The 24,905-nt window shown below is 38.3% G+C and overlaps 1 protein-coding gene across 3 annotated transcripts in view; it reads left to right on the forward strand.

The window, feature by feature from the left end:
* The first annotated feature begins 856 nt into the window (after positions 1-856).
* Positions 857-24,905, forward strand: part of vldlr (very low density lipoprotein receptor) — a 131,715-nt gene continuing 107,666 nt past the window's right edge. The window contains exons 1-4 of one of the 3 annotated variants that reach the window (XR_009308218.1): positions 857-1,135; positions 6,029-6,148; positions 7,600-7,722; positions 24,225-24,347. Coding sequence is in view for 2 of the 3 variants with exons in the window: in XM_034014912.3 (XP_033870803.1) it covers positions 1,069-1,135; positions 6,029-6,148; positions 7,600-7,722; positions 24,225-24,347 (433 nt within the window). In the remaining variant the exon portion in view is untranslated. The remainder of the gene's footprint in view (positions 1,136-6,028; positions 6,149-7,599; positions 7,723-24,224; positions 24,348-24,905) is intronic. The other 2 variants (XM_058996737.1, XM_034014912.3) reach the window with 2 other exon arrangements.

Raw genomic sequence — 24,905 nt, forward strand, 5'->3', positions numbered from 1 at the left:
GTTGCTCTCCAGGACCGGGGTTGGAGACCCCTGCAAGTGTAGTTAATGCATACCCAATACATTAGCATTAAAGTATGTACATTTATTGAAAACATGTATAACTTCATGGTAATGTTGCATTTTACTCACCCAAAATACATTTTATTCACATAGTGTCTAAATTGGAAAATAAATGATTCAATGACTCATAATCTTACTTATTTACACAATGATTTATAATCTGGAGATCTGAGCATACCAGCATTAAATCTTATAACCTGGAGAGCTGAGCATACCAGCATTAAATCTTATAACCTGGAGAGCTGAGCATACCAGCATTAAGTCTTGACCAGCTGGAAATCCGCAAACTGCCATCTCTGCCCAGAACAGAAAAAAAAAATGGAATTTCCAACATGATCACAAAACTTTCAGGGACAGAAAACGAAAGTATATGTTACTGTGTACTATGATGTACTTTTGCAGTATCCCAGATAGCATTTTGAGGGATTTCTGAATCAGACAGCAAAACATTAATAATTATATATATATATATATATATATATATATATATATATATATATATATATATATATATATATATATATATATATATATATATATATTATTTAAAACGTTGATATTTAAATTTTGCAAAGTGTTATTATCATCATATGGGACAATATAACTTTAAATCCTATAAACCTATAGAAAAAAACCTCCTTTAATTTTTTATATATAACGTATTTCTATAGTATAGAGATAGGTTTGATCTGATTCTTCTGCAAACAAAGGGTTAAGTCAGTAAGTATAACTTTTTGATTGCAAAAGAAGCCTGGGCTTGAGTGTCATAGTTATTTGTAGCAGGTTCACGCTATCAGTAAATTAAGACTTGGATTGGAGAGCAGCGTTTACCAGCCAGAGAAAAGGCAGACACTAACTCGTGCTGAAAAAAAGACATATATATATAGCAACCTAAGGCGTGCGGATTTTCACGTCTGTTTGTCTTTCACTCTGTTATGTTATCATATTAATACTATATCATCGTTAAAAAAATAGCGACCATCGTTTACAATAAATATATATAACGAAATGGTCACGTTTATGCTTTGTTTACTTATTTTGCCAATATATCTTCAGCAGAACGAATATGTTAAAGGTGAGTACGACATCCTACATTATGTAATATGAAATTTAATGGTGGCTGGCTTTGTGTTATTTTTTGTGTTGAAAAACGCAAATAAAAAGTGTAATTGAATTGGCATGAAATGTGCGTGAAATCTTTTCGTTATTATTACCAACGTAATGGATAACCAATTTGCACAGCTCCAGGTGACCCATATAATCCGTTTAAAAATATTTGTCTAAAGAATATTTCTTATTTTTGTCACTTATACGGTATTAACAATAAATAGGAATATACTTTTCAATACATTACATTTTTCCATTGTATTGGGGGTGGGGCGATGTTGATACTTGAAACAATGAAAATTAGAATATTTATAAACGTTTTTGTTCGACAATGTTTGTTCTAACTTTGTATTTCGTAACCATGTGTCTTGTTTGGACAAGCAACATAAAAATGTATCGCCTTATTCAGTTATCTGAATGTACGTATATTTATAGGTATATAGAAATATTAATAAAAGAAACGGCGACAAATTGTCATTAAAATAATCGTGTTTTAATACGATTTTGTTTTAACATAAATTAGGCCTGGCCCAGTATGTTTGCGTACAGTACATTTACAATGGGCCTGTTGTCAATAGTGCAGGCAGCACTTAATATCTTAATCTTATCTGAAAAGAATGTACGCATTCTAGCATTTAGACATTCTTTTTTAAGTTGAAGAGATCAGTGTGAGTGAGCTGTAATATTTGTCAGTCTACACCACTGTATTTGCACTCGATGTCTTTTTTTTTTTTTAAATTTTCATTTTCCAGTTAGTGACAGTGATAAGACTTCGCTTGTTCACTAATGTCATAAAATAACATTTTGTTAGTAACCTTGGTTTCACAGTACGTTTTCTTATGGTTACATGTCTTAATCTTGATTTCTGTTCCATGTTTCTGAATGCAGCTTGTGTGTTGCAGTACAGTATAGGGGGCGGGGGATGTAGAAGACAACATTGGGAGGTATTCCAGCAAGGTCGACTCCTTCTTGTTGGGGCGCGCGGAGAGTTCTGGGATAGCATCCACGTTTTGCTTTGCTGTGCGTGTTGGATTGCAGCTGGTGTGGGGTGGTGTGGTGCGGTGCCCAGTGAAATTCACGGGAGAAAGACATGACTAACCTGCAATTCAGTCCTTAAACCTCAAGATAATAGTTGCAGAATTTAATAAATGCATACAAAGCACTGGCATAAGAGTTGCACAGCACAGATGGCAGAATAAACAATCAGTGTGTTAATTTTACACTAAGTTTTTGAAAAATTGACTAGTTACTATAGCCCTGATCAGTGCAGAATAAAACCACGTTTTATTTAACCAGCACAAAAGTTTCTGAAGGCAGTAAGTATTTTAGGCCCACAACATGTTTGGATAAATTAGATTGTATTCCCGTTTAGATTGTATTCCATCTGGGTTTGTTGCCCACTGTAAATCAGAAATGGAAGGATAAACTATATGCAAAAGCTAACGGTGGAATTTCTTTGACTGAATTTTTGGAGAAATGCAGAACAATTATTTTCTAATTTAGCAAGAAAGGGTAAAGTGTAAATATACTTCAGCCTTTCTTGCTAAATTAGAAAATAGTTGTTACCAATTCTATGGATGCTGAAAAGTGTTTCTTCATATGGACGCATTTTTACAAAGCAGCTTCAATCCCTTAGACTCGGTTAACGAACTGACAATGCTTAAGTTAAGTAGCAAAATATGATGCACAAGAACTATGCAGATTTTTTTTTTTCTTCATGCAAACAAGTAACACTTACGGGCTTTTTTTATTTTATTTTTTATATATATTCAAAGCACCAAACCGATGTTTCAAAACCGATCAGGATACCATTTGGCACGCTTGTTTGTCCGTGTCATGGAGAATTTTTTTTGGTATAGATTGTGAAAATGTATTCGGTAGTTTTAAAATTAGAATGGCGTAAAAGTTTGTTTATTACAACAAGTTATTCAGAATTTTTTGCACTCAAATAACAAACGGCTGCGAGTTTTTAAATACCTGCTTTGGTAGGCTGGTAGAACTCATTAACGGAGCGCCTTTTTTGTGGAACCAACAATTAAATAAACTTGGCATTCCAGTAAACAACAAAAAGGATATTTAAAAAAAAAAAACAAAAAAAAACTGTTAAGTGACAGTAAGAGCCGAAGAAGACTGGGAAATGGTCAGTTAAGACCGCCACTGCGCTCTTGCTTTCACCCATGTTCTGACAAGGCTTTCCAGCACACACTGCTTAACTGGTACAGTAGGTGGGTTCCCTTCAGACAACACAGGTAGTCACCACCACTGGGCATGTCAGTGGGGTGCTGAGGATTCAATAGTTATATCTGAAACGGCCCAATACAGTAGATATCCTTTAGAAGTTTCGTAGAGTCACTGTCCTTTTGTGATTAAAACCAAAAAACTGTAGTACTGACTGACATTTTGTTAATCTCAATTTGTAGTATTCCTATGAAAGTGTGTACTGTTCTTTATGAACGTTATACAACTGTGTAATTTCCAATACAAAGATACATACACGTTGTGTCAATTTCTGCTAAAACAAAAAACAAATGTAAACAATCTCTTCTGTTAAAAATCAAGAGAACAAATCCGATTGACACTTACGTTGTTTCAGTTATCTCCTTAATATGCCACACGTACATCAAATTTATTTTTCGGCATATTTAATGGCTTTTGTCAACAAAATTAAATATAGCTGAAAGGGTTGTCAACAAGTTACTGTTGGAAATGTTTGTATACTTGAAAGGAAAGAACAGAAGAAATACATTGTCTCACTTTAGATGTGTTCATATTCTAATTGTTCTGTGTTTTTTTTTTTTAAATTCACATGTCAATGGTTTTGCCACAAACAGTGAACTTCTAAAGCAGTGGTTCACAGCCCTGGTCATGGAGACCCCTTGTGTCTGGTTTTTGTCCCAGCTGAGCTCTTTTACTTAAATGAACACTCGGGTCAAGTAACTATTTTGGTTAATCACATTTAACTATTCACCTTTTAAGATGTTGGAAATTTTAAAGTTTGATTCAATTTCATACATAACTTAATCTCCATCTCTTTCAAACCATTAAACAGCTTTGATTAAGCCAATTTGTTAGAGTGTTCAATAAAGAAATCCGGGGGGGGGGGGGGAATAACAGCAACACAGGGGGGGGTCTCCAGAACCACTGATCTACGGCATATTAGACTGTTTCAGAGAACTTTTGAATCCTCAGCAACCCACTGACCTGCCCAGTGGTGGTGACTGTACCAGTTAAGCAGTGTGTGCTGGAAAGCCTTGTCGGAACATGGGTGAAGTAAGAGTGCAGTGGTGGTCTTGCCTGACGATTTCCCATCTTTCGGCTTTGTCGGCTCTTACTGAAAACATAGGTTTTTTTTGTTTTGTTTTTAATATCTATAGTGTTCAGCGACCGGTGCCAGTAATCGGAAATCCATTTTATTTATATAACTGTAGTGTACAAAATTGAAGGCATACGAGATTGTTGGTTGGGTTTTAATAAAAAAATAAATAAATTTACAAGATTAAACAATCTTGTGTTCGGGACGTTTTGGCAAAAACCCTTCAGCTGTTTCTTTTTAACCAGCTGGAGGGCTTTTGCCTGAAACGTCCTCAAAGAAAGATTATTTCTCTTTAATTGGCAGCTACCTATAAGCCACAGATACCATCCATAATTTGAATTCTGAAAGTGTCGAGTATATCCTTTCCCTTCCCGTGTGAGCTTGGGGATCTGTGGTGTACATCTCCCCTTTTTAAAAATCTCCAATTTCGGAGAGTTCTCCTTGAAAAAATGATTTGTAACCAAATTGACTATGATGTCTCCTTTTCTTATTTTATTTATTATTTTAGATGTTGTAAAGGAATTTGTATTTTATGAATGTATATTTTATAAGGTATAGTGCAAATCCAGCTATAGCTAGCAGTGCTAACCAAGGAATATTCATGTTTTGGGGTTGCTCACTAATGATTGGTCAGCTGTCGGAGCGTTGACTTTCCTGTTGGTTGCTAAAGCAGGCCCTTCAAGTGAGGCAGAGAATACCCTGGGAGATTTATGGCCTGCCTCTACTCACTCCTGATTGGTCGCCTGTCTAAAAAAAGACATTCTTCGACTCGCCTATTGGTTAAACTCACTAAAGACCTTCAACTGAAATGGAGAATACCCTCAGCTGTTGTGTGGGGTGTTTGTTTTTTATTTTATTTATTTATTTTTTGTAAAAACCTCTAGTAAACCCTGTAAGCTATCTTGGATAAAGGTGTCAGACAAATTAACAAATAAGTAGTATGTTTCATAGTATAAGCAAGCACACTGTACGCGTATGAGTGAGGCAACATAATGTCATTTGACTGACTGTTTACTTGGCACTATCTGGTCAGCAAAGAATACCTTGAAGGTCCTGACGGCACGCCATTGACATACACACACAGTTGTAGTAAAGTTTACATACTCCAATGGAAATGGTCGTTTCTGGGAATTTCTCAAACCAATAATATTAGTTTTGCCAATTAAAGTGTTCATGTACTGACAAGGAATTAAATTAATAGCTAGTTGAGGCACCTTTTTTAGCAATAACTTTTTAAATAATTAGGATATGACTGACCCAGGGGACTTTTTCAACCTGAGAAAAGAAACCAGGACCAGGGGTCACAAATGGAGATTAGATAAAGGGGCATTCAAAACAGAAAATAGGAGGTACTTTTACTCAGAATTGAGGGTCTGGAACCAATTCCTCAGTAATGTTGTTGAAGCTGATAACCTGGGATCCTTCAAGAAGCTGCTTGAAGTGATTCTGGGATCAATAAGCTACTAACAACCAAACGAGCAAGATGGGCTGAATGGCCTCCTTGTTTGTAAACTTTCTTATGTTATCAAAATGGCTTGTATTCCATAGGGTTAAGGACAGAATGCGAGTCCTCACAGTTTGAGTGTGGAAATGGTCGCTGTATCCCATCTGTATGGAAGTGTGATGGAGATGAAGACTGTTCTGATGGGAGTGATGAGAGTTCCTGTGGTGAGTATACAACAATGGTGCCAAATATCTTGGTATCTTATTTTCAGATTCACATACTTGGGTTGGTACTCGATATCAAGTTTTAAAATGAGAATACGTGTTTAACTTCCTTTCAAAATGGTACTTTTGCGACTGATTTAGTGAATGGAGTGCATGATGGGTAAGATTTATGCTCCTGTTGATGATTGATTCTGTCAGTCATGTGTCCCACAGTTTAAACAATGCAGGGTAGAACATCTTGTGTTAAATGGAGTTTTTACTGCAAAGTACATAGACGTAACCTGAATAGTTGTGTTTCTCAACAAATCGCTGAATTCAAATCACTGCCTTTGTGTTCTACGCTTGGTTTGCCTTTTTATTTGCCTCCTTACACTTCCTGGTGTCCAGTCTACCACAAAGATCTAAACAACAGTTTTAATAAGTTAACTTTAAGATCAGTTACAGCCCCTATTTGGTTTATGTGGAAATCGGGCAAGTCAGTTTATGAATTTCTCTGGGCCCTAATCATTAATGTAAGGGAAGAAGAAATAAACAATATTTAAACAATACAAGTAGGAGGCAGTGGTTGTTGCAAGCATGACAACATACTACAGTTTGGTTAACAGTAGAAAATAAAGGTTCAAAGAAGCAGTTCTTAAATGATTAACATAACAAATCACTGTATCAAAAAAAGTAGTGTGCAGAGTAGGGCTGTCAGTTAAGCCTCCAAGTAGCAAACGTTTAATTGGACAGGCAAATATAATCGTTAGAAAAAATATTGATGATTGTACCCCCCATGTGGTTATTTTAATGTCATTGCTCTTCAGTAAAAGCTTGTGCACCACAATGGAATGCGAGGGTTAATTAACTAATACAGCTTTGCGCTTGGTACTGTAGGAGTACCGGCATTAAAGCTGTTCTGTGGGCGGCACTGATTGTACTTGCATCGACCTAGATGTGATCCTCAATCAGGAAACTCGGACGGCGCACGCAGGCTGGTTTTGAAGAGAAAAAAAAATAAAAAAATCCCCAGGTTTAACAGTTAATTTTGAAACTCGAAAGAAGCACAAACTATAAACAGTCTGTTTTTCCATGCACACAATGTGCATGTTTGCCAGGAATACAAGCTTGTCGACCAATGCGGTGTGCTTTTTGTTTACATCGAATGCACAGAGGGTGTTTCATCGATTTTATCGGATATTTATATCTATGTAATGCAGAATGGAATTGATTTTAAATCAATTTTTGAATTAATCTAGCAACCCTAATTCAAAGGAATGGCTTCTGAAATAACACGTACCATCTTGTAACTGAAGTTGGCCTACCAGTTTTTTTTTTTTTAAATGTAAACCACCCATTCAACAGTTCATTTATCTACTATTGCATGGTTTTGCTAGATGGGATTTGGGTATTAAACTAATTTGGCCTAATGTTTTTAAACTGATTGTAATTAAGTCATTTTCCTATGTCAGTTAGGAAGACCTGTGCTGAGGTGGACTTTGTGTGCAGCAATGGCCAGTGTGTCCCAAAAAGATGGCACTGCGATGGTGAGCCTGATTGTGAAGATGGATCTGACGAGAGTCTTGATGTCTGTCGTAAGTTGGTATTTAAGACCAAATCATAGTGTGGGTCTGCATTTCCTTGATTTGAGACGCAGCTAGTGTGGTGCTGTGATTCATATAAACAAGTCTCACCTTTTGCCATGCTATTTTAATTTACACAGTTTTTATTTTGGAGAAATCCTCCTTTCAACATGCAAATACAGCTATGGCCAAAAGTTTTGCACTACCCTATAGAATTAACTAATTTTGAATGAAACCTGCCAAATGTTACGTTGAATTACATACCACTTTGTAGATTTCCATATACTTCACAAAAACTGACATTTGAAAAACTGTACTACTATTATGACTTCCGGTAGACTATTTGCGATATCATTTTGTAGTTTTGATTACCTAATGAGAAATATCAATTGTCAATCCTTAATTCTAGGTAATGCAAAACGTTTGGCCAAAGCTGTATTCGTATTGTAATATAGGAAGTTATTGTCTGATAGCGTTCCAGTTCAGCCTTGCATGGACATATTGTTCATCTGTCTTAGAATTAACATAAGGATTTTAGATTTAAACATAAGAATGCGGGAAAAGTATGGACGTGTTTTGGCTTCTCTGGTGATAAAGGAAATGACACCAAAAAAAGTAAACTATGATGGCTGCAATACACTGCAACAAGAAGTCGAATGTTGATTTGAAGGGGTAGTTATTTATCAAGTAGACTAGTTGGACACATTTTTGAAAGATCTTTCTCTAGAAACCACAGGGGAAAGTATGTAACTTGTATTTAGAAACCCTATTCAGATGCATTGTGAAGCAAGCCCTGCAGCCACGAGGTGCTGCTTTGGGCATCCTCTCCTGCTTGAGCACAAGAGAATTTTGTAGATGCCTGTATAACCGCACAAATTAACTGTGTGAAGTTTATAGAACAGTATAGGATAATGACAGTCAAGTCTGCTAAAATGTGGTTTCTTTGCTAAATGCAAAGATTTACAAACTCATCCTCCAAACCCCCCCCCCCCCCCCCCCCCCCAAAAAAAAAACAAAAAAAAAAACAAATACTAGGAAGTATACAATGAGCATTTCTTGAATTAGTTTAATCACATTAATAACACTTTGTTAGCTTTGGATACTGAAGGTGAGGCTGCAAATTATTTTGATTAACCTTATGAATGTTCCTGCAAGCTCGTGGAAATGTATTTTTGTACAGGGATTTGAAGATAAATAGACTAGATCCAGAAAACTGGGGGAGACTGGGTGTCTATATTGTAATTGTCGTCCACCTTTCAAACCCTCTATTGTATTCAATTTAGTGATTCCTTATCTATATTGTCGGTCATTGGCACTTGGATTGTTTTACTGGGCGAGTTTAACAATCCTGTTGACATTGATTCTGATTCCAACTCGAATTTGGGGCTACTGAATTCCCCAGATTATGTCCAGCATCAAAGGTCCTACACAATCGTGGCCATGCTTTAGATCTAGTAATTTACTCATGTTTTTTGCCATTCTTTGAGATTAATCTGTCTGTAACTACAAAGTGTGGAATGTACAGTTTAAACTCGGGTAGTTAATTCTACAACTGCTGTAAAGTTTTCTGAGGTGAGCTCATTGCCACTTAATGAGTTATCATGAGTTGGTTAACACCTGCAGCACCTCCTTGACTGTTATACAGTAGTGCCAGTAAAAGAAGCTCGCCATGGTTTTAATGCTATGACTCGTAAATTGGAAAAGAGATGGAAGGAATCTAAACTGCATTCATTACTTTGCATGGAAAAGTCATCAGGTAAAATATAGGCAGGCTCTGGCATTAGAACATAAAGTTTACAAATGAGAGGAGGCTATTCAGCCCATCTTGCTCGTTTTGGTTGTTAGTAGCTTATTGATCCCAGAATCTCATCAAGCAGCTTCTTGAAGGATCCCAGGGTGTCGGCTTCAACCCCATTACTGGGGAGTTCGTTCCAGACCCTTGCAATTTTCTGTGAAAAAAAAAAAAAAAAAAAGTGCCTCCTATCTTCTGTTCTGAATGCCCCTTTATCTAATCTCCATTTGTGACCCTGGTCCTTGTTTCTTTTTTCAGGTCAAAAAAGACCCTGGGTGGACATTGTCTATACCTTTTTAGGATTTTGAATGCTTGAATCGGATCACCGCATAGTCGTCTTTTGTTCAAGACTGAATAGATTCAGTTTTTAGCCTGTCTGCATACAACATGCCTTTTAAACCCGGGATAATTCTGGTTGCTCTTTGCACTCTTTCTAGAGCAGCAATATCCTTTTTGTAATGAGGTGACCAGAACTGAACACAATATTCTAGGTGAGGTCTTACTAATGCATTGTAAAGTTTTAACATTACTTCCCTTTATTTAAATTCAACACTTCTCACAATATATCCGAGCATCTTGTTGGCCTTTTTTATAGCTTCCCCACATTGTCTAGAAGACATTTGAGTCAACAAACTCCTAGGTCTTTTTCATAGATTCCTCCTTCAATTTCAGTATCTCCCATATGATATTTATAATGCACATTTTTATTGCCTGCGTGCAGTATTTTATACTTTCCTCTAAATGTCATTTGCTGTGTGTCTTCCCAGTTCTGAATACTGTCAATCATTTTGAATGACCTTTGCTGCTGCAACAGTGTTTGCCACTCCTCCTATTTTTGTGTTGTCTGCAAATTAACAAGTTTGCTTACTATACCAGAATCTAAATCATTAATGTAGATTAGGAATAGCAGAGGGCCTAATACTGATCCCTGTGGTACACCACTGGTTACCTCGCTCCATTTTGAGGTTTCTCCTCTAATCGGTACTTTCTGTTTTCTACATGTTAACCACTCCCTAATCCATGTCCTTGAATCCCTACTGCGTTCAGTTTGAGAATTAGTCCTTTATGTGGGTCTTTGTCAAAAGCTTTCTGGAAATCTAAATAGACCATGTCATATGCTTTGCAATTATCCATTGTCGATGTTGCATCCTCAAAAAAATCAAGCAGGTTAGACATGATCTCTCTCTCCTAAAACCTTGCTGACTGTCTCCCAGGATACTGTTTACCATATACCGTATTTGCTGGAGTATACGTTGAGAAATTTAACTAACACAATGCTGGAATGATGGGGGGGCGGGGGGGGCGGCCGGTGTGTGGTTACTGCAATACCTGTCTGTACCTAGCAGAGTTTAGGACCCGGGAGCCCTGTGGCAGGCAAGTTCACATACAGTACTTGGCCACGCACCTGCACCCTGAGCCCCCTGCCGCCACTGCTCTGCACTCCAGATTTTTGGATTTCCAAAAGTTGACCGGTATGTAGTAATGTTATCTTATCAATTGTGTGATCCTGCAGCATAGTGCTTCTGTGAGAAACGGCAGCACATCAATTGGTGTGGGCAAATCCTTGTTGCCAGGGCAAATGCTTCTAATTTCTCTCAAATCAAAATGTAAACATCTCAAGATTTGGCAAACAGTTCTGTGACATTCATGGGGTTTCTATGCAGGCCAATTTACACATGAAATGGCAATGCGTGTGCATGTTTACTTGTGTAAATCAGCAGTGGCTTCCTTCTTGCCACCCACCCATACAGGCCATGTGTGGAGTATTCTTGAAATTGGGGAAAATGTTGACTGTCCAACAATCTTAGCCAGAGACCTCCTGTAGTTCTTTTAAAGTTAATCTTAGGCCTCACAGTGACCTCCCTTTTGGAGGGTCGGCCTGATAGAGGCAGTGTCTTGGTGGTGCCGAACTGTCTCCACTTTACCATGATGGACCTGACGGTGCCCCAAGGGATAGTCAAAGACATTGAAAGTTTCTTTTATAAACTTCCCCGAATCTCTTCCTTTTCAATAACTTTATCCCAGAGTTCTTTTGGCAGCTCCTTGTTCGGCATGTTTTGCCATTCTGCTTCAAATTCACTTCATACAACAGAAACAGTTTGATTTCTTCTTCCAGGAGTATTTGAATCAGTTGAACTACTGTGATTGGACACAGGTGGGCTCTATTTATCTTATGTGCCTTAAGGCAATTTGTTGTACCTGAGCTTATTTTGGGTTTGCTATGAAAAAGGGTGTGAAGACTGATGCAATCAAGACTTTTTGGTTTTATTTACTTTTTTGCATATTTCTATAACTGTTCTTTCACGTTAAGTGTAAATGTTGTGTAGATCAGTGAAACTCCTACTTTAATGTTCAAGGGTGTGAAGACTTTTTCAAGGCTGTGTATAATTTATATATATAACACCACACATACACCCCCCACTAATGACATTTGAAAAACAATTTGGGCAAGAGCAGTCAAACACATACATTAACCAACCAGGCACGAGGTATTTTGCTATTGCAGAAGCATAGATTCACTCGTGTACCAGTTCTCTGTGCATAGAAACCACATTAACAATTTCACTAGTAATCTTCAAAAGCAGCAAGAGTACTTTTTATGCATAGCTAATTTACATATCAAACCCACCTTTCCCATTCATTTGTATGACGTTGGGTGAAAAGCCCAATTTTCTCGAATAAAATAAACTGAGTGAATGGAAACCCAAAAAAGGCATTTTACACGACATTTCTTGTGTAAATGTTTAGTTTAAAAAAACAAATTCATGGAAACCCCATGACTGTCTAAATATATACAGTGCTGTGAAAGTATTTGCCCCCTGTTTCTGCATTTTTACATATTTGACACTAAATGTAATCAGATCTTCAACCAAAACCTAATGGATAAAAGGGACCCTGAGTGAACAAAGAACACATTTGATACGTATTTCATTTATTAGTTATGCAACACCCAATGCCCCAGTGTGAAAAAGTAATCTTTCCCCCCTTACTCAATAACTGGTTACGCCACCTTTTAGCAGCAATAACTGCAACCAAATGCTTCCTGTAGGTATTGATTGGTCTCTCAGCGGCGTGGAGGAATTTTGGCCCACTCCTCCATGCAGAACTGCTTCAACTCTGTGACCATTTGTGGGTTTGAGCATGAACTGCTAGTTTCAGGTCCTGCCACAACATCTCAATGGGGTTTAGGTCTGGACTTTGACTAGGTCATTCCAAAACTTTTAAATTTCTTGTTCTTCAACCATTCTGATGTAGACTTGTTTGTGTGTTTTCGGATTATTGTCTTGCTGAATGACCCAGCTGCGCTTCAGCTTCAGCTCACGGACGGATGGCCTGACATTCTCCTGCAGAATTCCTGATACAGAGCAGAATCTATGGTTCCTTCAATGATGGCAAGGCGTCCTGATGCAGCAAAGCATCCCCAAACCATGACACTACCACCACCATGCTTGACCGTTGGTATGAGTTTCTTACTGTGGAATGCAGTGTTTGGTTTTCGCTAGACATAACTGGGCCCATGTTGGCCAAAAAGTTCCACTTTTGACTCCTCTGTAAATGGAACATTGTTCCAGAACTCTGATCATCCAGGTGCTTTTCATGTTCTTAGTGAGCAAAGGTTTCCGCCTTGCTACTCTGCCATGAATCCCATTTTTGCCCAGTGTCTTTCTGATGGAGTCATGAACAGTTGTAACTTTTTATTTAAGTTTCTATTTCAATTCTGTTTTCTTTCCCTCAGTTTTGATATGGATGTTCTTAACCATTTCTATTTCAATCTTCATTTTTAATGATTTCAGTTTTCACTCTAAACCAATGGTGGGCCCTGTACAGGTATTAAGTGAAGTGCTCCAAAATATTAGTTTGTTAGTGCTGTTAGAAAGCAACAGTTTCTGATTCATCTTCAGAAACACTTTGTTCCGGAGATGTATCCATCCAATTCCTTCGTCCAGATGATAGTTGTCCACACACAGAATTCTCTCTGCAAATGCTTGGGATGCAGGGACTGCAAGAAGATCTTCAGCAACTGGTGCAAGCCTTGCATACACAATCTCCCTATTTTGCCAATTTCAAAGGAGTCTCCGTCTCGCAGCATGCTTTGCTTCATTCGGAGATATGTGGAAAGTTCAGTATGTGCACTTCCTGCATTGCCAGTAGTATTGCCAGATGTTGGAGTGAGTTCAGCACCAACCTTGGAAGCCAAAAACTTGAACCTCTAACACAGTTCCTTCAGCAGTAGCACTGGTAGCGCATTGGAGGTTGACACTGGATTTTTGTTGTGACACTGAAGGACACAAGACCTGGCTGTTTTCATGAGGCTTTCCATTTCTGTTGTGAAAAGTGCAAAGGCAACAGTTGGGTCCATCAGGCAAGCTGCTGCAGGTGTGGCATCAAAATCTGTTGCTTGAGGGTTCAGTAAACAAGCAGAGTGTTCATGAAGTGACTTCAGCATAATCTGATCAAGTAGTTTTGAGATGACTGACTGTAGTGTGCTTCTAGATTCAATAGGCAGGGCACAACTTCAGACTGGCTGGAGCTAATCTATATGTACTGCAAATGGTTCAAACAACTTCACAAGTTGCTCCAGTTTGGACCAATCACTGGTGAGCAAGGTGTTGCCAAGCTCATGAGAACTTGGTTCAAAAACAGTCTTGGTCTCCAGAAGTATCCATGTTCAGAGTACTACTCCAACATGTCGCAGTCTTTAATTTAGTGTTTTGCCACACTTGGAAATCATTTTTTCAGTGGCCACTGAAGATTTACATACAGTATTCACCAGGCTTTTAGCTCTGCTAATTAAATTTCCAGTACTGGGATGTTTGAAGGCATCCTTCAGAGTGAGCTGCAGGGTATGTGCCAGACATGGCATCCTTGTGTACTTACTAAGATCAGCATCTTGGTCGTCAGTTGTTTCCACAACAGAATCCATACCTGTAAAAATACAGGTGAATTGAACACTGCTAAATTGAAAATCTACTTGGAAGTAATTACAAAGTATTAACAAAAAATAGTATACAGTACATGGATTTTGTCATTGGTGATTTTAATATATATATATATATTATATATAATCTAGAAATTATGAGCAGTTTAACCTGCCCAAAAGGACTAAGATGACACTCGGATTGTTAGAAACAAATGTATAGATTGTAAAAGGGAACAAAACAATTTTCGCCGTGCAAAAAACATGTTTAAGACAGACCATTATTTTTATAAAACTGATGTAATTATATAATTTAAATCTATCTGTACAAAGCTAAACATAATCACAATAAGTGATTTTTAAATTACAATCAAAGACCAAGCTGTAGTTTTTGAATAGGTTGTGGAGATCGTTTTTAAATGTCACACTTGGAGGTAGTGGAGTTAAAAAAACAAAAAAAAACGCTTATGTAACAGGATTTGTAGCTAGCTAATAGGATTAGTATGAACCACAACAAAAATCACAGTAATGTGTGTTTTAATCTGTCAAAGTTTAATTATGGGCACATCGATGTAAAACAAATTTCTGTTAAATGCACTGAATATTACTTACTTGTATCGGAGCCTTGATACGTGCTGCTTGCATCGCTGTCATCAGGCTCGTTTTCAGCATATTCCACTGCTTTTTCAGTAGCCTCACAAACCTTGCCACTTTGCGACAGTATCTTAATGGCTTTCACAATGTTGGCTCCATTGTCTGACTGTCAGTAGTACCATTTCCTTTAATGTCCCAGGTAGTGAGTGTGTGTTCAGTACATTTTGCAATCACTTCTCCTGTAGGTGGATGAGAAATTCGATGTAGGTTGATAAATGTTGAGCTGCTTTTGCAGATGGATTGTAGAAGCAGGCAGAAATTCCCATGTAGGAGGCTGTCCGACCTTTCTTGCTCCTTCCATCAATACATAGGGTTACTTTGCAAGTTGTTTGCAGCGTCTGTTTTACAAGTGTTGTTGCACTGTCCATTCTTTGCGCAAGCTGACTGGTAACTCTGCCAGAACCTGGGACCTTGAGCTTCGGGTAGAGTACCCCACAGAACTTTTTAAAGGCTGGTTCACATAATCTAGTTGGCAGGCCAGTCTCCACGAACAAACTGACCAACGCATCTTCCCGTTTTGAGTATTCAACTGACCTAATTCCCCACACCTCTGCTCTTTTAAAGCACAATGTAAGTGTCTGTTGTGATCCAGATGAAATGGAGGTACTCTGAACAGATTATCTTTTTCCGATTTTGAGCCTGCTTTCTGTTTGTGTCCCTTTTTGCCACTTCGAACACCTCTTTGTGACAGCTGTTAAGGTTTATTTTTAGGTTGGTGGAATTTTCCCTTATGCTCCACTCCACATATAGTAGGCCTACTGTTGGTATTTTCCCCTTCACGGAGCATTAAATAGACATTTGCTCGCATCTGAGCTTTCATCCAGCATGTGGTGTTGGTGTACGCACACTCGTATTGATGAAATGGTGAGAACGTTTTATTATTTCTGTAGCTACCTCGTGTAACTGAATTCCTTACTCAAAACGCAACCGTTTACTTGCTAAGGAAGTGCGTCTAACACAACAGCCAATCTCATCTAATTGTGTTCACTGATGCAAAAAAATAACCCAATGAGAAACAGGTTTTACTTTTAAAATGAAAATGGAGAACATTATATTACAGCTAGCTTGCAACTGAAACGGGGGGGATCTGAATTTAATATTTCTATTGCGTTTGTTTCAAACTATTAAAACAAACAACTTTTGATCATTTGTTTCAGTTTTTATTGGTTAATGGAATAATTTATCTTCAGTTTGTCAGTTTCAGTAACCCTTTCTAGACTGGGGCATCAACAACTTTTTTTTCCGGAGGTCTTCAGGAATTTCTTTTGTTCGTGGCATGATGTGCCTCTAGAACCTGTGTGCTGACAACTTCACTCTGATGGTAAGGGCCAAAGTTAGTCAGATTTATATTGGGCAGGGCTGGCCCAAATCAGGCCTGGTTGTTAAACAAAGTACTCCACCAGCTGACCCTAATTATCCCTTTAATTCGGTCGAGTTAACTGGGGGGGGGGGGGCGGCAATAACTTTCACACCTGACGATTGTATGTTTGATTACCTTGCACACCAAACAAATGAAAGCATCAAACTGGTGTCATTTTTTCTCTGACTCCCCTTTTGTATACTACAACTCACACAAATCTGACCAAATATAATGTGAAATGTGCAAAAATGCAGAAAATCAGACGGGGCAAATACTTTCATGGCACTGTTATATATAAATTAATCCAAGGTTTTTTTACATCCAGAGCTGTCGCGTAAAAGATGCAGTTGTACAGCCAGACCACACCACCTCCCACATTCCATTGAAATACATACTTCCATGTGGGCTAAGGAACTGGGGGTGTGGCTTGAATACTAAAATATTGTAGGCTATACAAAAAACATGTACTGTAGTTCTAGGTAGAAGTGCTTCTAAAATTGTCTGCCACTCAAATGCCGTTAGGCTATCTAATGCATTTTAGGAAAACTAACACCTGTAGTGCACTCCCTAACAGTTTCAATTTCAGGAGTTACTACTTGTTTTCTGTTACACAACTTACCATGTGCTTAAATTAAAAAAAAAAAAAAAAAAAAAAAAAAAAAAAAAAAATAGCCCGATTCTCACCCAATGGGGGCTCGACTTACTCGAGCAAATACGGTAGGTCATTTTCAGTTTTGGATCTTTTGTTTCCATAGATCTACATAACTCGGGTAAAAAGATAATTGTCAGGACGACTTTTTATTAGCAGCGGTTGTGAAGCTTTTAGCAGACTGTTTCCCCTAAATAGCTGGTGTACGTCTGAGAACTGGGGTTTTATTGATAATGGGCATAGTTTTTGGGCTAGACCTAGTTGTGTTGTGGTGTGTTGGCTTTTTTTTTTTTTTTTGGTTACAGTTTACACCCTAACAGAAGGGGCTCATTTACTTGCAGAAAACAGAATTTATATTAAACTCCTGACTAAAAATAAAATGAGGGTCCCAACGACCTAGTTTTAAATGACCATAATTTAAAAAAATTATCTGTTAATCTTCGGCATCATCCAGAGGCTCACACCCTGAGAATCTAATTGCCCCCAGACCATTCAAATGATCATGTACCCCGATCCTATGACTGGGACTACTTTTAAAATCTTTAGCAAATCTGTCAACCTATTTTATTTTGGAATCTAACCTTTTTAGCAGTAAATTTTATTCAGCGTGTGTCGGGTCCAATTTTTCACGGTTTATTTTACACAAGCTGTTGTAAAAGTGTGTGGTCTCCCCCCCCCCCCCCCCCCCCCACCCCATCCCACACAGTAAAACCAGTTTAAGGCACTGCATAGCGACAGGACAATCAGTGCTGCATCTCCAGCCCTGCCTCACCCCTCGTTTTGCTGTATTTCGCATACCTCTTCATAGTCATGCATACTGATAAATCCTCTCCTGATCACTCGTTTAATCACCAAACTCGTCAATAATGCGATCCAAGTCATTATTTTATTACTACTATCTCAAAGCTCTGCAAATGTCCGTGATTCTTTTGAGCGCTTGATGCAGAAGCCGCTATCTTGTTTGTCTTATGGCCATGTTCTCTCTGTGGTGCTGGGGCTATGTGGTGTGTTTGTGGTTTTTTTGCTTCTATTGGCCATTAAATTTTGGTTTTATCTGCTCTTTCCGGAGAGAAACGACCTAGACCTGTGCTCTACGTATTTGATGTTGGACCGGAAAGGGTAAATTGTAATGTCGGACCTGCTCCAACATAGGACCGCCAAGGGCTAATATAGATATTTTAACATTAAGAACATAGTTTACAAACGAAAGGAGGCTATTCGGCCCATCTTGCTAGTTTGGTTGTTTAGTAGCTTGGTGATTCCAGAATCTCATCAAGCAGTTTCTTAAAGGAAACCAGGGTGTCTGCTTCAACAACATTTACTGGGGAGTTGGTTCCAGACCCTCCATTCTCTGTAAAAAAAAAAAAAAAAAAAAAAAAAAAGTGCCTCCTATCTTCTGTTCTGAATGTCCCTTTATCTAATCTCCATTTGTGACCCCTGGTCCTTGTTTCTTTCTTCAGGTCAAAAGTTCCCTGGGTGGACAGTGTCTCTAGCTTTATTAGGATTTTGAATTGGTAGATACTTGGCTGAAACACGACGCAAATGCTCCCCTGGTAGAGGCTTGCCGGTCAGGCTTTTCTTTGTCAGAAGGCACAAGCCACAGGGTGAGGAGGAGGAGGTATGCCAACATCTTTGTGACTGAAATTTGTACTAAAGTGCAGGACTGATGGCTATTCCTCATTTGAAATTTTACCACTTGTTTCTAGTCCACTACATACTGTAGTTGTATATTGGCCACCAAGACCCAATTCCCTTTTAATTTCTGAATTTGGAGATTTCTTATTGACATTGATTGTCAAGCATGATAGGATTTTGCTGTTGGGTGGGAGGGGGGTGGATTTTTTAACATACATTTTGATGTGGGTTAGGATCCTCTTGCCAGAACTTTTATATCACTGATGGAGTCACTGGGATTTACACAGCATGTTACCAGCCCTACCCATGAGCGTGGCCGTACACTGGATTTAGTCATTCCTCATGACTTGGATGTACAGAAAATAATTACTGATCTCACTTTCTCTGACCTATGCTTTTTTGAGTTCTCATTATCTGGTTCCATCAAGCACCAAACATGGTTTGTTAACTGTCTTATAATTCATCAACCACCAAATTTGTTCTTTGGAAGCTTAGTTTGCTTCAACTCTCCTACAAGCAGGATCAGTTGAACTGGTAGTTTCACTGCCACTCTAATGCATTACTCGGTAGCGCCGTTTAAAAAAAATGGAAAATGGCTCTTACAAGATTTTCCCCATTGGTTTAATGAGACAACTTGTGCACTTTAAACGTGTGCGTTGTACATCAGAACGTTGATGGAGAGACACTAAATTACAAGTCTGCTACCTTGTCCGAAAAAATGTTTTGAAATAGTGCTGCTCTATCTTCTGCCAGATCAGCCAACTATTCAAACTTTAGATAATTTGAATAATCCCAGAGTTTTGATTCTCTAGCTAAATTACTAATCCACAGTCTGAGTCCCCTCTGTTGACCACTTTTTGACTGAAGATTTCATGAATTGCTTTAATAAAAATGCTGACATTCACAATCTGGTACTCAATATCACCATTACAGGCTGTCACGAAATAGCAACTTATTTGATGCTCCAAGGTCAGAACAAGTTTTTGACACTTTTTCTCAGATAAGCTTACAGGATCTTGCAAATCTAGTAACGAACATGAAATCCACTACCTGTATTTTATAATATTGCTCCAAGTTATGAGGAAACTTCCATTGCTACGCAGATGACACTCTGCTATAGTTATCACTTAAACCAGGGGACAACTTGGCTGTGTGCACTGACTGGTCTGGCCGACGTAAAATGAATGTCAAATGTTTTGATGTTCCAAGTACTTTTTATTCTTGGTCCCTTTTTAAATGCTCAAAGTGCCTTTTTTTCCTGAATATTTATTTAATTGCTCTATTTAATTTGGGATGTAGTTTTGTAACTTTAGTACTACATTTTTGAAAAATAGGGCTTTTTCTGCGGATGTTTTCTCCTTCCTTCAATCCTAATTCTGTTGGTCTCTGTTCCGTTACTTCATTAATTTACTTTAAAATTGCAAACCTTGGCTTTTAGTTACTTTTGGGGTTAAAAAAAACACTTCAAATGAGACCATGTTGTGGTCTGAGTTTGCCAATGGTTCTCTGACCTCTGTTTTTTAGTTGACTCCCCTCTAGTTGGTGCATTGACAAATTGCATTAAGAAGCAGTCATTTCCACCATTTCAATTTCGGCTGTCGTGCTCCCCACCGGGTTTTCCCATTTTATATGGGAAGGAAGTTGAAATCCCCCATTTAGCATGGCTTCTCCTTTTTTGCTACATGAATTTCTAATGTCATTGTATAACAGATTTTGCTCAGTATCTGAGTTTGGTGGTCTATAGCATGCCCCTATTATGCCCTTTTGGATCTTTTGTCCCTTTTATTCTTGACCCCATAGTCTGTTTTTTGGGGTGGTTTTTTTCTCTCAGATTTAACACATGGGCTTCAAGACTTGTTTGTATAGCGCTACCCCGCAGTCTCTTCTGTCCTGCCTGTCTTTCCTATACAGTGTATACCCACAAATATATGATCTAGCTGAAGACAGAGCAGTCTTGTATTTAATCAGACCATCTTTCCAGACGAGAAGGCCTGTAATTTTGGTATTTCTCCATTTGTTCTAGCTTACGACGTGCACGTATTAAGCATCAGAGTTGTGTCATTAAACCACAGGGATGATATCTTGAAAGCTACTTTTTTTTTTGTGGTGCTACAATATCCAAGATACTATGGTGGAGTTGTGAGTTTGTATAGCATGTCAAAACTGCCTCAGTCAGACCACTTAAATAACAGTAAACACTAATACAAAAGCAGCAATTTTAAAGTTGCATTAAAACCCAGAGCCATTTTGTAAAAGTGTATTTTTAGTCTTGAATTAAACTGCAACAGTCCCAGCTTCCCTGACCAAATGAAGGCAGAGCATTCCATAATTTAGGAGCTCTAAAAGAAGCAGTCCTGCCTCCCGTGTTGCTTTTGTTGATCCTAAGAATAACCAGCAGCCCCGCATCCTGTGATCCGAGTGCGGTTTGGAAGGGGTCAGTAACTCCTGCAAATATACCAGGTGGTAATCCATTCAGGGCCTGGAAAGTTAACCGCAACATCTTAAAATCAATTCTATACTGCACAGGGAGCCAGTGTAAAGAGTCCAAAATGGGGGTGATGTGTTCACTTTTTGTGGTTTGTCAGAATTCTAGCGGCGGTATTCTGAATAAGCTACAAGTGGGATAACACACGTTTTGGGATACCAGAAAAAGTGCATTATAATAATCCATTCTAGGTGAAACAAAGGCATGCATTAGTCTCTCTGCGTCTGCTACAGAAATAATTGGTGTAAGTTTGGCTATTTCTCAAATGGTAAAAAGATACTTTTGTAACTTCCCTAAAGTATATTCTCAAATGAGAGATCAGGATCAAAGATGACCCCCAAACTCTTTAATTTCTAGTTTTGATGAGACTGCAAGGGTCGAGCGCATGTAATCCCACATTTCCTTTTAATTGGTTCTGTGAGCCCACTAGCATAGCCTCTGTTTTATCTGACATCCAATGATTAATGTCCAAGGCAAGAAAATTCCTTGCTTTAGGGACAAATATAGCTGGGTATCCTCACCATAACAATGGAAGTTCACTCTGTCTGCAGATAATGTCACGTAACGGTAGCATATCTCTGGGTGGCCAATCCTGTTCCTGGAGAGCCACAATCCTGCAGGTTTTCTGGGTCTCTTATATCATCAATGACCAAAGACCTAGGAAACATGGTGTTGAACAATTAAGAAAACAATTGGTTCAATTAAGTAATTGAGAACTCTGGTGGAACGAAAACCAAAAGACTCTGCAGCTCTCAAAGACCAGAATTGGCCACCCCCGGCATATATAATGAAAACAGCGAAGGACTAGAATGGAGCCCTGTGGAACACCACGGACAACTTCTGATAATGCCGAGTTTACCTCCCCAATAGACAGACAAACTTATCGGAAAGATGAGATTTGAACCAGGATAGGACAAGGCCAGACAGTCCTACTGTGCTTTTCAAGATGATTCAGTAGGATGTAATGGTCTACAGAAGGGGTCTCCAACCCTGGTCCTGAAGAGCTACTGTGGCTGCTGGTTTTCATTTCAACCAATGTGTTACTTAATTGAACCAATTATTGACTTGGTCAAGATTAACAGGTGTTCCAGATCTTTAACCACTGATGTAAAGATGCCTATAAAACCTGTTGGATAGGGGCTCTCCAGGACCAGGGTTGGAGACCCCTGGTCTACAGTATCAAAGGCAGCACTTGCATCTAGAAGAAATAGACCTGATGGAAAGTCCGAGTCACAACTTCAAGGGCTATCTCTGTGCTATGTACAGCATGAAAACCAGACAAACTTCTCGAAATTTTATATATATATAATAAATTATACCATTGAGTTTGAAATGTTGCAATTTGAATTGCAACAATTGTCTAGAACCTTACCCAAGAATGGTAGGTTGTAGATTGGCCTATAGTTATTGAGGACTTTAGGCTCAGTTTGTGTTCCTTAGACATAGGCTTTATACCACAGATACCTTCATCCTTTGCGGTCCTATGTCGGACCTGGTCCGACATTGCAGTTTTCCCTTTCCGGTCCAATGTCAGACCCTGTCTGACATCAAAAAGACGTAAAAAACAGGTCTCTAGTCGTTTTTTCTCAGGAAAAAGCCGAGAACCATTTCTATGGCCGATTTGAGACCGATAGGAGCCGAGAGAAGCCGAAAAAGAAAGGGGGGCGTATCTCATGAATACACAACACCGACGCCACGTAGATAAGACATAAACAAACAAGATGGCTGCTTCTGCATCCAGCGCTCAGAATATCACAGACGTTTGCAGGGCGCTTTTTAGGTGTTGTAGTAATAAAATAACAACTTGGATCGCATTATTGAGGAGTTTGGTGATAAAACGAGTGATCAGGAGATGATTGATCGGTATGTACTATTAAGAGGTTTTTTTTTGAAAAATATAGCGAACGAGGGGTGGGGCGGGGCTGGAGATGCAGTACTGAGTGTCCTGTTGATATGGAGTGCCTTTTAAACCGGTTTTACTGTGAAAACTTTTAAACAGCGCGTCTAAAATAAACTGCGTGTGAAAATAAATTGACGTGCTGAATAAATGGACTGCAAAGGGTTAAGTACAGAGGGAAATATACCAGAGGAAAGTGAACCATTTATAATTTAAAATATGGGTGGTCATAACTCCAAGAATATCTTAATAGTTTTGTAGGAAATTGGATTGAACATTTTATAGATTTAAATTGTCTATACATTTAATTTTAGGCAGGTGTGGAACAAGCTAGCCTAGGGGTTAACCTGTTGTAGAAAAATGGGTCCCCATTTACTAACCTCAATATACAGAACATGTTATTTTTAATTTAATTGTGGCCTGTATCATCTGGAAGCCTAGTGAAGAAATACTTTTGCGTTCAGTTTTATAGGGCACGGTATTCTGGCATTTTTATCTGACTTTCGGGGGCAGGGTTCCAATTGACACAAGATGTGTCCTCTCCAACAAAGTGTGTTTTTTTTTTTTTTTTTTTTTTTTTTTTTTTAAATACCATGGTTGCGTGGTTTAATATTTAAAGAGTCGTCATAATTTGCCGTTTTTATTCTTGAAACTAAGACAGCTGCATGATTTGTATATGTGATATATAAAAATCTGCATGAGGTAACAGATCACATTTAAAAAAAATATATGAATTGACTGTAGATTTAACCATGTCTATTTTCAACTTTGGGTTGAGCAAAAATATCAGGATAAAGAAAAAAAAAAAAGCCGCAGGAACCTAGTGCCGTGCTAATGTTGCAGCGTGGCTTATATTTTCTTGAAGCAAAATGGTTGGTTATTTAATTGGTTGATTTTTCTGTTTGCGGTTTTAAATAAAAGCAAGGTCCTTCTTTTTTTTGTGCGACTGGGAGGGGGCAAGTACATTTAAGGACAAGTAGATTTTTCTAGCATTTTGCCCCTTGGACAAGTTTTCAAAAATTAAAACCACTGCATAATCTATTTTGTGATTAATGAGCCTGAGTCTGCTTCTTTTTTATTAATACATATGTACTATTATAATTGTGTGCTTTTGGTCCTCTTAGATATGAGGACCTGCCGAGTAAACGAGTTCAGCTGTGGCGTTGGGTCAACACAGTGTATTCCCGAATCCTGGAAATGTGATGGGGAAAAGGATTGTGATAATGGGGATGATGAACTAAACTGTGGTAAGTAGGCTAGGCATACTTCATGTGGTGAGACTGGCCCACCAAAAGGGAGCTTTGTTGTAAAACACTCCATCGCTGTCCAACAACTTTTGAGTGCGTCAAATCAAATCTAAGTGTACAGACCTAGAAAAATTAAAAGGTATTTGATACTTGTATTGTGTGTTGTCAATTTTTAGTTGGCGCTCCTTGTTTGTTTTATGATAAATACCCGGTTTTGGAATGTAGCTGTTTTGAACACTGTTCCTTACCCTAGAAGATGGTGATAAATGTCCTGAAAGTGACGAACCATAAACGGGGGTGCCGAATGAACAAGTTTTAAATTTAAAAAAAAAAAAAAAAAAAATTATATATATATTCATATATTCATCTATTCATCTTTTAAACAAAGCATAACACCACTTGAGCACTAACTACACTTTAAACAATCCTAACTAAATATCGGATGGCAAAGCCGATCCCTCAAAACACTTGTTAGACAAGTTACACACAATGATATTACCTTTTAGGTTCACATGCACAGGCCTATACACACAGGTTGCAACCTTCAAACAGACAACC

This window comes from Acipenser ruthenus, chromosome 2, assembly GCF_902713425.1.
Source record: "Acipenser ruthenus chromosome 2, fAciRut3.2 maternal haplotype, whole genome shotgun sequence".
Classification (NCBI taxonomy): Eukaryota; Metazoa; Chordata; class Actinopteri; order Acipenseriformes; family Acipenseridae; genus Acipenser; species Acipenser ruthenus.